Source organism: Pelophylax lessonae (assembly GCF_965119305.1).
Source record: "Pelophylax lessonae genome assembly, chromosome: 3".
Classification (NCBI taxonomy): domain Eukaryota; kingdom Metazoa; phylum Chordata; class Amphibia; order Anura; family Ranidae; genus Pelophylax; species Pelophylax lessonae.
Genome location: NC_138770.1, coordinates 320,323,925 through 320,337,551, shown reverse-complemented (window position 1 = coordinate 320,337,551; position 13,627 = coordinate 320,323,925). Strand labels below are relative to the sequence as shown.

The following is a 13,627-nucleotide window of genomic DNA, read 5'->3' as shown; positions in this document are numbered from 1 at the left end:
AAGGTATTTATAATGCTTTTTTATATCTATACAAAAATTGTTTTGTTTTACAGGGTATTTCTGCATTGTATTATGTTATCCTTTTTAGTAAGCTGGTCTTTTTCCTAAGTTTAGAAGTTTATACCCAAATCTAATAAAAGCTATGTGTATCTACAAACACTGTATGTTCAAATGTTACTTGTTTTTATTACTTCAATAAAGCACTTTTTTGTGAAAAAATAAATAAATAAATAAAAGCGTATTGATATATGTATTTACTGATTTATTTATAGGGATAAACTTTAGTTCATATCTGCAGTGCAGAATAAAGTGCAGGATAAAACATTTAACTTCCTGACAGGTGTGGTTCTGCATCTGCAGAGTGCAATCCTTTCTAACCAAAACCACAAAGGTTAAATAACCAAATCCAATCCAAATGGATGACATGACTGTGCGTCTATGTGTATAGATATGTTTATTATTTTTCAACTCTAGTGTCTCAAATTTACATTCAACTATAGTAGATACATTAGTAACTTTACAAGAAGATGTGGAAACAAAGAAGTGATAAATGTCCCATTGTTGAGAAATGTAACAGCCGCAGTGGGACTCATGAAAGCTAGTACCATGTGCACTCTGTGAAGTGGCTTAATGAATACAGTGTGTGCTGCATAGGCGTACTCAGCACCCTGCACATTACAGAGAGCTGGACAGCAGCCAAACCCCAGCACACTGGCTAAATCTCATTTATGCAGACTGTGAACTAAAGATGGAATGCAAAGAAGAATGCATTTAGAGGCCAAATGGACTAACACATTCATAGGTAATACTTTACTGTCATAAAATGATCAATGAAAGGACAAGGGCAGTCTTCTCTGAACCCGCATTCAAAAAGTCATTGTCCCAGTTAAAAGAAAGGATTCTAGTCCCAAATCTTTATAAGCCCTCGTTCACATCGAATGCAGCTTTGAAACCATGCGACTATATCTCGCACGATTTCAAAGCCGCATTTCAATCTGACTTTGGCGGGGGGGGGGGGGGGTGTTCATGCACAGTTGTCTATTGAAGTCACCAAAAGTAGTGCAGGAACTACTTTTGGATATTGGTGCGGTGTCGCACCGATTGGGACGGTGCCATTGCCGGCTGCGATTTGTCGCGCGATTTAACCTGTTAAATCGCGCCGATGTGAACGAGGGCAAAGCAAATAAAGTTTTTCGATTGAGCTCATCTCACACTTGAGGGTGACTAGTTATGTAACAGACAGAAAAAGAAAAAAGTTCTAATGGCACCACTACCTACCACCCACCAAATGTACATCTAGAACAGATGCCACCCCCTCAGACAAATTTGTATTATCTGTTAGACTTTTGAATCCTCCCTCAGTCAAAGCACCTGCGAGGAGGGGGTGGAAAAGGGTTTATTTTAGACTGAGTAGCAGAAAAGGGAGCTCAGCTGCTCTCTGTAAAAGTGAGTCATTCGCAGAGCTCCCTCTCCATTCACTGACACTGACTGTGCGTGCTCTCCCCGGCCGGGCACTGGGGATCTGTTTCAGCACCATGGACAGCAGCGCTGCCAGCGGACAGCGGACAGCTGAACAAGTCTGCGGTCTCATCCTATCCACTCTATACGAGGATCCCTCTACCCAACCACACGGTGATCGCTTCTACTATGACAATACCTACACTACGCCAGATGGATGGATGGCAAGTTTCAGCTTGAAAACTTAAGCGATCCCAACTAGTCCCACTAGGTGACCATCCACTATGCAGTGACCATACACTTCAACAATCTGATCTCCTTTACTTACACCATCATTCATGATGTAGTTAAAGGATCCTCCTGATTTTTTTACATATGCACCCATATCACACAGCTTTGGCAGGTCTAGAAACTGTACAGAGATTGTATAGTGCATTGATAGGATTAATGCCTTTACACTTTAGTACCGTCCCTGAATAACCAACATTGATCATAGGCATATACAGGGCATTTACTTATAAACCCGATCACTAAACTATCCAGTGAGCATGCTAACGTGATTACAAAAGTCATTTTTGTTATTTTTTAATCTACATCTTTTATTAAAATAATACCTGCCTTGAAGGTACTGCTTCAGGCACTCCTCATCATACCCTATTCGATTGTAAGCTCCTATGAGCAGGACCCTACTAACCCTCTTGTATTTTATTGTATTGTAAATGTACTGTCTCCTTTTTATATTGTAAAGCGCTGCGTAACTTGTTGGCACTATAAAATCCTGTATAAAATAATAGGGTGACCATGCTTTGTCCCTGTCCCCCAACCCTGCTTCCTGTCACATATTACCCCGCACATGTAGAGGAAACATCTGAAAATAGGCTACAGGAGATCAACAGCAAAAAAAAGTGGCACAAACAGTTATTTTATTTTAAGAAAGACCAATTGTTTATGAAAAAAATTGTTTTGACAAATTACATGCCATTCAGATAGGGTTTGAATGTAGTTAAATGCCATTAGACTGTTTACCAAGCCTTAACAGAAGGATTAAGAGCTTTATTTTTAGCCACTTGATTGTATCTGGTTAAACTCAGCTGCAAATAACTGTCACTTGGTATAAAATAGGAAATCCTGGAGTGTAACGTATTGGTAATAGTGACATAGGTAGGGTACTAGACTAGTAGTGACCAGTGATAACAATACCATTCACCTTCCTGCTGTCATAGAGATTCTCTTACACAGTGGTAGCATTCCTCATTAGAAGAGGTGACATCAGGATATACTGTATATGTACAGCTGGATATACTGTCACTGTTCTCTATGGCTGAGGATTACCCCAGTGCACATAATCATGCTATCTATCGCGTCTCCATGTATAGAACTGGATCAGAAGTGAGCAATGTAATCAGGACACACAGCAAGCCCCACAATGCTATGAAGCATGTTCCCCCCCATCCCCTGCTGCCAATTTTCTCATAGCTCAGAATAAACATGGGCATTGATGATTTTCAATGTCATTGTCAAGAGAAATAGAAAATGCAGCAAACACAAACCATCTGGCAGTCCCCAGTCCCTGTGCTGCCAATATGCAATAGTATAAGTTGCTTGTGGATGCAGAGGCATGCATGGCCAGAAACGTTCTATGTGATACAAGAGCAGCATGTGAACACAGAGCCCATGGCACAGACCCAGCTCCATTCACCTCCAATAGATCTCCTCATTATCTCCAATAGATCCCCCTCATCACCTCACATACATCCTCCCATCACTTCCAGAAGATATCATCGCCTCTAGTGGATCCCCTCATCACCTCCAGTAGATCCCCTCATCACCTCCAATAGATCTCCAATCACCTGGAGTAAATCCCTGATCACCACCAGTAGAATTTATCACTTCTAATAGATCTTCCTATCACCTCCAATGGATGCCCTTATCACTTCCAATAGATACCCTCATCAACTCCAAGAGATTTCACCATCACCTCCAATAACCCTTACCACCACCTCCAAAAGATCTTCTCATTACCTCCAATAGATCTCACCATCACCCCCAATAGATCTTCTCACCTCCAATAACCCTCACCATCACCTCCAATAGATCTCACCATCACCTGCAACAATAGATCCCCTCAATACCTCCAATATATCTCACCATCACCTCCAATAGATCTTCTCAATACCTCCATTAACCCTCACATCATCTCCAATAGATCTCACCATCACCTTCAATAGATCTTCTCATTACCTCCAATAACCCTCACTATCAACTCCACTAGATCTCACCATCACCTCCAATAGATCTCACCCCACCTCCAATAGATCCCATCATCACCTGCATTAGATCCCCTCAACACCTCCAATATATCTCCTCGTCACTTCCAAAAGATCTTCTTAATACCTCCAATAACACTCACCATCACCTCCAACAGATCTCACCACACCTCCAATAGATCTTCTCCATACCTCCGATAGATCTCACTATCACCTCCGATAGATCTCACTATCACCTCCAATAGATTCTCACCACACCTCCAATAGATCTCACTATCACCTCCAATAGATTCTCACCACACCTCCAATAGATCTTCTCCATACCTCCGATAGATCTCACTATCACCTCCGATAGATCTCACCACACCTCCAATAGATCTTCTCCATACCTCCGATAGATCTCACTATCACCTCCAAAAGATTCTCACCACACCTCCAATAGATCTCACTATCACCTCCAATAGATCTCACTATCACCTCCAATAGATTCTCACCACACCTCCAATAGATCCCATCATCACCTGCAATACATCTCTCTATCACCTCCAATAGATCTTCTCAGTACCTCCAATGTATCTCCCCATCATCCCAATAGATCCCTCATGACCCCCAATAGATCCCTTCATCCCGTGCTGACTCTCAGGGGTGATGTTCATTACAATCCAAGTTAAACTGGTCATCTCATTCCCCAATGAAGTTGTCATGCAGAAGTTAAGACGGTATGATGGACTCACCTTTCTCAGGAGGGCTGTCATCCTAATGCATTATTCATTTATTGCATTACGATTGGCAGGACGAAGACTTGTTTTGCGAAGAGCAGAGTTTGTAAGTGTCAATGCTGTAAACTTTCCCTCCTCGGTGCAGACGCAAACATGTGCATCAGTGCACGGTGTGCAGAGAGCATTAGACATTCCCTGTGCCTTCCCCTGTAGCCGCTCTCCACAGCTCTTTACTAAAGCGCTCTCGGAGCTTCAAAGGGCTGCAGCTTCTGCGCATGCGTCAGTCGTCCAGCCTAACGCACATGCGCGGCGGAGGCGGCGTGTTCAAGGAGCTTTTTAGGTATCTGTTTGGAGAGTGGGCTGGGCCAGGAACGAGTGGTTAGGCTATGGCCATTTCACTGATTGGTGGATTCCAGGAATAGTCGCGTATGTATTGGTTAGATTTGATAGATGGGTGGGGCTGCAGAAGTGACTTGTGTCACTTCCCTGGTTCGGCGTGTTGTTGTTGTGGTGCTCCGGATAAGTGATCGGGAAGAATTAGTGAGGAGTAGGCAGCGGCGATATAAATCCTGTGCGTGTGCCATGTGTGCGGCCAGGAAGGAAGGTAACATTCACTGGCTGGACTGGTTTCCTGTCATGACTCCCTTAGTAATAGTCTGCTGTATATAGGGTGCATGGGAAGTAATAACTGTGTATTCCTCATTGTTATTTCCTAGCTCCCAAATCTCATGGTATTCCTTTGGGTACAAATCCCTCTGCCCCTCTTGTATCTTTCATGTATTCCTGCACAGGGCTTTTTATCAGGATGATTGGCCCTCTTCACACCATAGCATTCCGTATCTGTCCGTGATCCAGAATCGCTGAAAAACGTGGGACGCGTCTGCAATCCTCATCACTTTCAATGGCACCCCAATTGTGGCGTGATTTTGTCCAATGAATCGTGGTAACTATCACGGGACACCTTCTTTTGGGCGACAGGCATCCCGTGATTCTGGGTCGTCGGGTGACAATTGCGGCAAAATCACGCTGCGATTGGGGTGCCATTGAAAGTATCAGGGATCAGAAGCGTGTCCCATCTTTTGCAGCATTTCTGGATCGCAGGCAGAATTGCAGAGATTTTGCCCACGATCTGGAACCATGGTGTCAACACATGCACACACACATTGTTTTAACCGCCACTTATATCAGTGCAGACGTGTGCTTTTTTTTTTTTGCAGCTTAAAAACGCCTCTCTATGTTATTCTATGGTCTCATGCACACACAGGCTTCTAAGAGGTGTAAAGCCCCGTACACACGCACTGATTGTCTGCCGAACGATCGGCCGTCTTTTGTCCAGTGCTGTCGTGTCGGTTGAAAAGTGCTAAAGACTGCACACGAATTTTGTCAGCCAATAACAGCCGACTGCAGAAGTGATGTCATGTGATGGTTGACTTTCCGTGTGTTTTTTCTTCTCTGAGCATGCCCAGTCTTGCTCATCTGCTGTTTGTTGGCCGAATTCTGTACTGACTGAGGAACAATCGGCCGTTCTGGTGTTGGCCAACAAAAATTTCAAAGCCTGCACGACAGATTCTGTTCGGCCCGAAAAGTCGCAGTCGGTTGTCAGAAGCATCATACTAACAAGCCGACAATCGGCCGATCAGACGGTGGCCGAATATTTACGGCCGGCAATCGCTACGTGTGTACGGGCCTTTAGTATCATAGATGTTTTCAAGCTGCAAAAAAGCCTGGGGCCAGCGTGTTCTGGAGGGCAGCATTACAGCTGTAAAAACATCTGAAGATGCTGCTAAATACTGTATGCAGTGTTAAGCTGATTCAAGCATTTTTTTTTTTTTTTTGACATGTCAAAATCAGTGGTTCCCTATGAGAGCCGTCTTAACTGCTCCAACTTTCAGCCCATTCATTTGAATGGAAGTCGCATCCAAGTCAGATCTCATCCGACTTGTGGCATGCGACTTGTGCTCTGAGGATCTAGAAGGGGAACCCCCTGCCAAAATAAAAAAAAAACATAATAATCTGCCCCCCTCGATCCATACCAGGCCCTTTGAGTTCTGAATGAATCTTGAAAGGGAGCCCCATGCCAAAATGGAAAAAAAAAAAGTGTGTGGTCCCCTCCCCCAAGCTAAGACCATACCAGACCCTTCGGCCTGGTATTTATTTTGAGGGGAAACCCCACGCCAAAAAAAAAAGGCATGGGGGTCCCCTCCAAAATCCATATAAGACCCTTATCCGAGCATGCAGCCCAGCAGGTCAGCATGGGGGGAGACGAGCGAGCACCCCCCCCTCCTGGACCATACCAACATGGGGGGTAGGTGCTTTGGGTCAGGGTGCAAAGCATCTTGTCCTCATGTTGATGGGGACAAGGGCCACTTCCCGACAACCCAGGGCGATGGTTGTGGGGGTCTGCAGGCAAGGGGCTTCTCGGATTCTGGAATCCCCCCCTTTAAGAAAGGGGGCCCCCCGGATCCTCCACCCCCCCCCCCCATGTGAATGAAAATGGGTTCACATTTTAACTTACACATTCACCCAAAAAAAACTGTGTAGTGTTTCAAAAAATAAGAGATGGGTTTTGATAAGTCCTCCTTTATTAAAAATTAAGTGTCCCCCGTTGTAGCGCCAATTCTTCTTTTTTCTCTGGTACCGTCACCGATGTCTTCTCTCTACGGTCTTCCCCCTCCGCTGATGTCTTCTCTCGCCCCCTTGTGCCTCCCGGATCTGGAGCCCCTTTAAAGGGGGCTTCCAGACCAGTGTTAATTTTGGCAGCAAATTTCAATTTCGTTTTAGTCTTAGTCTTAGGACTAAAATTACATTTTAGTTTTAGTCCCATTTTATTCTTCTGCAAGTGTTTTAGTTTTAGTCATATTTAGTCGACTAATTCTCCAGTACATTTTAGTCGACTAAAACATCCTACATTTTAGTCGGCTAAAACTCATTTTAGTCATCTAAAATCGAATGGGTGTAGTTAAATTGTAATTTGTAATGCATTATTTAAGCATTTCGCTACTATTTCCAAATTCATTATATACTACTGCTGAAATGTAATGCTGCACAGTGCTAGATAGTGGTCTCAGGTATGAGGGATGGCCTGCAATATGCACAGTGCCATGGATGTCGGTGGTCAGAGGAGGCTTGTTGTAATGCTGCACAGTGCTGGATGGTGGTCTCAGGTCTGAAGGATGGGCCGGCCTCAGCGGCCTGTAATGCACAGTGCCCTGGATGCCAGTGGTCTGAAGGGAGGCAGTAATGGCTGGCATGCTGTAATTGTAACACACTCACTCAGTGCCAAAGGGTACTCTGTGTGCTCTGCTCTCTGCTCTGGATGTGGGTGGTCATCTTGTGAGTCTGGACTCCGGAGGCCTGGCTGTATGCACAGTGCTGCAGTGCTCTGGTCTCTTGCAGTCATCACGTCACGGGGCACACAGTCGCTTGCTTGCTGGGAGCGGAAGTAGGCGGACCTCCCTGAAAACCGGAAGTTGGGTAAACGTCCCTGCCTCACATTCTCGTTTTGTTTTCGTTCGTTAACGAAAACGGATTTTATTTTCGTCATAGTTTTCATCAGTTGACGAAAATGTGCTACACTTTTCCTTTCGTTTTTGTCACTGTAAAATGCAGTTGACGAAAACGTTTTCGTCGACGAAATTAACACTGTTCCAGACTCAGATAAGCCCCCTGCCCGCAGACCCCCACAACCACCGAACAGGGTTGTTGAGAAGAGGCCCTTGACCCTATCAACATGGGGGCAAGGTGCTTTGGGGTGGGGGGAGGCAGAGCCACCCCTGTCCCAAAGCACTCACCCCGGCAATGTTGAGAGGTATGTGGCCTGGTATGTTTTTTTTTTTTTTTTTTCTTTTTGCTGTGGGATTTCTTTTCATTAAGCATACCAGACTCAAAGGGCCTATTATGAATCTGGGGAGGACCCCACAGCGTTTTTTTTTTTTTTAATTTTGGTGTGGGGCTTTCCTTTAAGAACCTCTGTGCCCTTGGTTTTTTAATTAACCACTTCAATACTGAGCACTTCAATACTGAGCACTTTCACAGACTTCCTGCCTAGGCTAATTTTCAGATTTCAGCGCTGTTGCAATTTGAGTGACAATTGCGCGGACATGCAACACTGTATCTATATGAAATTTTTATCCATTTTTTTCACAGAAATCTAGCTTTTTTTTTTCTTTTTTTGGTAGCATTTAATCGCCACTTGTTTTTTTTTATTTATTGTTAAATAAACGAAAGACCAAAAATTGTGAAAAAACACACATTTTTCTTCGTTTTGTGTTATAAAACAAAAATAAATAATCTTTCTTCATAAATTTAAGGCAAACTGTGTGTGTGTATGTGTGTATAATATACACAAATATATATATATTTGGAAAGTAGACAGACCAGGTTATTTGGTAAGCAGCATGACCAGTTTTTTGAAGTTGTAATATACTGTCACAATATGTTTAGAATATGAAGAAATTGAAAAAAAAAAAAATTCACATTTGTTGGTTTTTTTTTTTACATACTGTCACCAGTGCAGTACAGTATTCTCATATAACTGGTGTGGCAGTGACTGGAGGGACACTGACTGGTGACAGTATGCAACAATAAATGTAATTTTCTTTTTTTCCGATTATTTTCTTTTTTTATTACATTTTTCTATTTTTTTAGGATTTCTTTTTTAACACACTGTGACTGTCACCAGACCAATACGGTGTTACCATAGTGACACAGTACCACTCTGGAAAAGCGATCAGAATGTTTTTTTGTTTTTTTTTGCACATTATGATTGTTTATACTCGTAAATTTCACTGTTATACGCAACCATTTTTTATGAATGAAAACTATTCAGTGTTTACTGTTGTGGTTAGCTGTGATTGGCCACAGCTAATCACATGGTACAGATAAACTGTCAACACCCTTGTCTGTAGCATGTGATCACTCTGACCAATCACAGAGATCAAAACAATAGTACACAATAAATGGCATGAACCAAAGCTATTCATTGTGTACACATGTTGTGTGATCTTCTGTGATTGGTCACAGTGATCACATGGTACCGGCAGTAGCCGGTACACTTATCAGTCATCTGCTGTGCCTGGAGGACACAGCAGGTAATAGATCGTGCTGCAGCGTGGCCCTTGGGGGGGAGGGGGGAGGATATCATATGGCTGGATCAACAAATGTATTTGCTGGCTGTCATTTGACTATAGGACTGGTTGGAACTGGTTAAAGTGCTGGTGAACCTTTACATTCAAGAAAAGGAACACACCCCCTTTACACGTGAACAGGAACAGAGCTGAAGCTGTCAATCACAGGCTGTGCCCTGGAGATCCTTCCCCCTGTTACCTTTTTTATCTTGTGGTGTCAGGAAAACTTGTCAGAAGTGACTCATGCTAATAGCAAAGGAAGGGGGTAGCAGACAGAAATGGCACTTAGTGCTCTGAATTGAGACAGGTACACACTATAGAGGTTAGAGGGATATGCTTTGTTCATATTTCATGTCTGAGGTTTACAACCACGCTTAAGCTTTCCTGTAAAATAAATTACCTGTTGATCCTGCCAGTCACTCAGACTTCCTTCTCCATGGCAGCAATCTACATGCTCACTGAGTCTTTGCAGCGTTCTGTGGCTGGACTCTTAAGCTACCTACATCAAAGGCATCAATGCCTGTAGAGTGGATGTAAAGCTTTGCAGTCAGCCTGTCATGGCAGCCACACTGACTGCCCCAAGTTGGTAATGGACAGTGATGAGGTCGGTCATCCCTATAACTACTTCTACACTATTAAGATACTTCCAAGGTCCAAGATTGCTATAAATCTTCTGGGATGCATGGCGTCAATGTAAGCCACCACGCGTCATTTTCTGTCTCCACCCCCATCCCATAGAGCTGGAGCCTGGATTGATCATGTGACCTTAGTAAAAGCAATACAAATAATGTATTGGAGGCAATTTTAGTGAATTATATTGGTAATTATTAGCTAAGAAATGTTGGCATTTTATCTTCTTTCAGATTGCAATGACTTTACTGTTACTTTAACCTCTTGCGAACCACCCCATGCACAAAAACGTCAATGGGGTGGCCGCTCTGCGCCGGATCCTGTACATGTATGCGATCTGGAATTCCCAAGTGGGGGGCGCATGCGCCGGCTGCCTCTTCTGTGCTGTGATTCAGTACAGCACAAGTTAGTTAGCTGGGACCTGCTGTGCGACCTGTTGAGCGAATAACAGAAGAGAGCCCTGTGTTTACTAACAACATGGGGCTCTGTACATAAAGCAGAGATTTGGTGGTTAGGGAGAAAAAACAGCCACATCTACTAGTAAAAAAGGCACATAATTGCTCACATTACACTTGTTAGACCATCAGTTTACCCTTTTATTGCACGTAAATGTTAACCCTTCCCAGCCAGTGACATTAGTGCAGTGACCGTGTATAGTATTATCAGGGCTCAAAATTTCAAGTCATGAGCTACTAGCCAGGCCTTAAGAGTTACTCGCCACTTGTTGCCGCACCCAAACCCTACCCTGCTCCGCCCCTAAACACGCCCTCGTAAAATATCTCATAAAATTACACTGTTTTGAATGTTTTATTCAGAATTAAGTTACAAAAAAATATTATTAAATTGCAGAGCACCCACAGCATGTCCCCTTAAATTGCAGAGCGCCCACAGCATGTCCCCTTAAATTGCAGAGCGGCCACAGCATGTCCCCTTAAATTGCAGAGCGTCCACAGCATGTCCCCTTAAATTGCAGAGCGATCATCACAGTGTGCAGAGACCAGCGTGCACTTACCTGCAGCGGGCGGCTTCTCATCAATCCTGTGCGTCCTTCGTGTCTCCCGAGTCATCCTCCTCCTTGGCCAGTTACAATCGTTCGCCTTTTGGCCAATCAGGAAACACCTGCCTCCTGATTGGCCAGTAGGAGGATCAGGAGAAGGATCCCTGTGACAAAAGCGAATACTCATTCGCTATTGTCACACAATGGGTGGGCTCAGGGAGCAGTGCTCTGCTCCCAGAGCCCATCCTTTTCTAAAAAAGAAAGTAAAAGCAGGCTGCTGTTATTGGCGGCGGCAGGCACAGCTCGCCATCCTCAAAATTCCACTTGCAAAATGCGAGTAGGCGAGTGGAATTTTTGAGGGCTGGTATTATTACTGATCATTGTATTAGTATCACTGCTGATATCAGTGGCAGTTAGTCAGTTAGTGCCAGATTGGCCGCTGCACTGTCCCGCTCCCACTACAAGTTGCTGATAATTATTGTATAAAAATAAACAAAAATTCCAATATATACCATCATTTGTAGATGCTATAACTTTTATGCAAACCACTCAATATACACTTATTGGGATTTTTCTTTACCAAAGGCATATAGCAAAATACATTTTGACCTAAATGTATGGAGAAATTAGATTATTTTTAATTAAATTTTTTTTTTATTGGATATGTTTTATACCAGAAAGTAGACTTTTTTTTTTTTTTTTTTTTAGAAATATTGGTGCTTTTTTATTGATTTATATAAATATTTATATAATAGAAAATAAAAAAATCCAGTGGTGGATCAAATACCACCAACATAAAACTCAGTGTGTGAAATTTACAGTATATATATTTAGACACAAGCACAATTTTCATACTTTTGCCTCTGTATGCCACCAGAATAAAATTAAAAGGAAACAATCCAATTTAATTTGAAGCTTTAATTCAAGGGGTTGAACATAAATAAGTACAAATTTTAGGCACTGCAACCGTTTTTATATACTGTCCCCCCATTTTCAGGGGCTCAAATGTAATTGAACAAATTAATATAATCATAAATAAAATGTTCATTTTTAATATTTTGTTGAGAATCCTTTAGTGGCAATGACTGCCTGAAGTCTGGAACCCATGGACATTACCAAAGACTGGGTTTCCTTCTTTCTGATGCTTTGCCAGGCTCTAACTGCAGCTGTCTTCAGTTGTTCTTTGTTTGTGGGTCTTTCTGCTATCAGTTTTGCCTTCAGCAAATAAAATGCATGCTCAATTGGGTTGAGCTCAGGTGACTTGGCCATTGCAGAATATTCCACTTCTTTTCCTTCAAAAGCTCCCGGGTTGCTTTTGCAGTGTGTTTTGGATCATTGTTCATCTGTCCCCGCGTCCCCAGGAAGACGTAATTTGTGACGAAACGCATAGGGAAGGCGTGCAGACGTCACCACGCAATACCCGGAAGTAGGGCGGTTGTGTGTTTTCCTTTGGATCCTGCCGATAAGCGCTGTTTTAGCATACACATGTGAGTTTTCTACCTTTTTAATAAATTGTTTACCTATACGTACTTCACTATGGTGGTTATCCTTCCTTTATGACCATTGCTGGACTGTGGAATGTCCGGATTTTCGGGGTCTATTATCTGGCTGATCTGAGCGGAACCTCCTTGCCGGTCTAAGTGGAGCTGTCTAGGTCCTCGTTGAGCTGGTTGATTCACCCTCCCGAGTTCTATATGCCTACATTTATGGCGTTCTGGTAAGCGCATTAGCATGATTCACTTCCAGCACAGTGATAGCATTATTGAACGGTGGAGGCTTGCTTTTGAGCACTGTTACACTCATCTTTGGACTCTATTTACATAATTTATTGGACACTGTGATTCGTGTTTTTGATACTATTGGATGACACTTTATTTAATTGCAAGAGCACATAAGTATCTGATATCACCTTGTATCATTTATATTTATTTTTATTTGGATACCTTTAGGGATACCCTCTTTTTTTATATGTGTTTATCACATTTATCACTTAGCGCAGCTTTACTTGTTTATGTACTGTGAAGCGCCATCTGATCCACTTTGATGCATTTGGCTGATTCTGGGCTGACAGTATATCTCTAAACATTGCAGAATTCATCTGGCTGCTTCTGTCTTCTGTCACATACTCAATAAACACCAAATGACCCAGTGCCAGTGGAAGCCATGCATGCCCATACCATCACACTGCCTCCACCATGTATTACACATTACGTTGTATGCTTTGGATTATGAGCTGTTCCAAGCCTTCTCCGCACTTTTTCTGCTCGTCATTCTTGTACAGAATAATCTCAATTTCATCCATCCAAAGAATGCTTTTCCAGAACTGGTCTGGCTTTTTTAGATGGTTTTTGGCAAAGTCTAATCTGCCTTTTCTATTCAGATTTATGAATTTTTCAGTCACCTTGTGGTTAACCCTCTGTATTTGCTCTG

The 13,627-nt window shown here is 42.9% G+C and overlaps 2 protein-coding genes across 6 annotated transcripts in view; one reads left to right on the top strand and one right to left on the bottom strand.

Annotated features, from left to right (window-relative positions):
* DLGAP2 (DLG associated protein 2) overlaps positions 1-4,718 on the bottom strand; it is a 1,392,398-nt gene extending 1,387,680 nt beyond the window's left edge. For all 4 annotated transcript variants that reach the window (XM_082249548.1, XM_082249549.1, XM_082249547.1 and 1 more), the window contains exon 1: positions 4,460-4,718. Coding sequence is in view for 2 of the 4 variants with exons in the window: in XM_082249547.1 (XP_082105673.1) it covers positions 4,460-4,480 (21 nt within the window). In the remaining 2 variants the exon portion in view is untranslated. The remainder of the gene's footprint in view (positions 1-4,459) is intronic.
* Positions 1,461-13,627, top strand: part of ERICH1 (glutamate rich 1) — a 201,872-nt gene continuing 189,705 nt past the window's right edge. Inside the window, exon 1 of one of the 2 annotated variants that reach the window (XM_082249555.1) lies at positions 1,461-1,686. In XM_082249555.1, the coding sequence (XP_082105681.1) occupies positions 1,536-1,686 (151 nt within the window). In that variant the 5' untranslated portion in view covers positions 1,461-1,535. Of the gene's footprint in view, positions 1,687-5,007; positions 5,049-13,627 lie in introns of those variants that run through there. The other variant, XM_082249556.1, reaches the window with a different exon arrangement.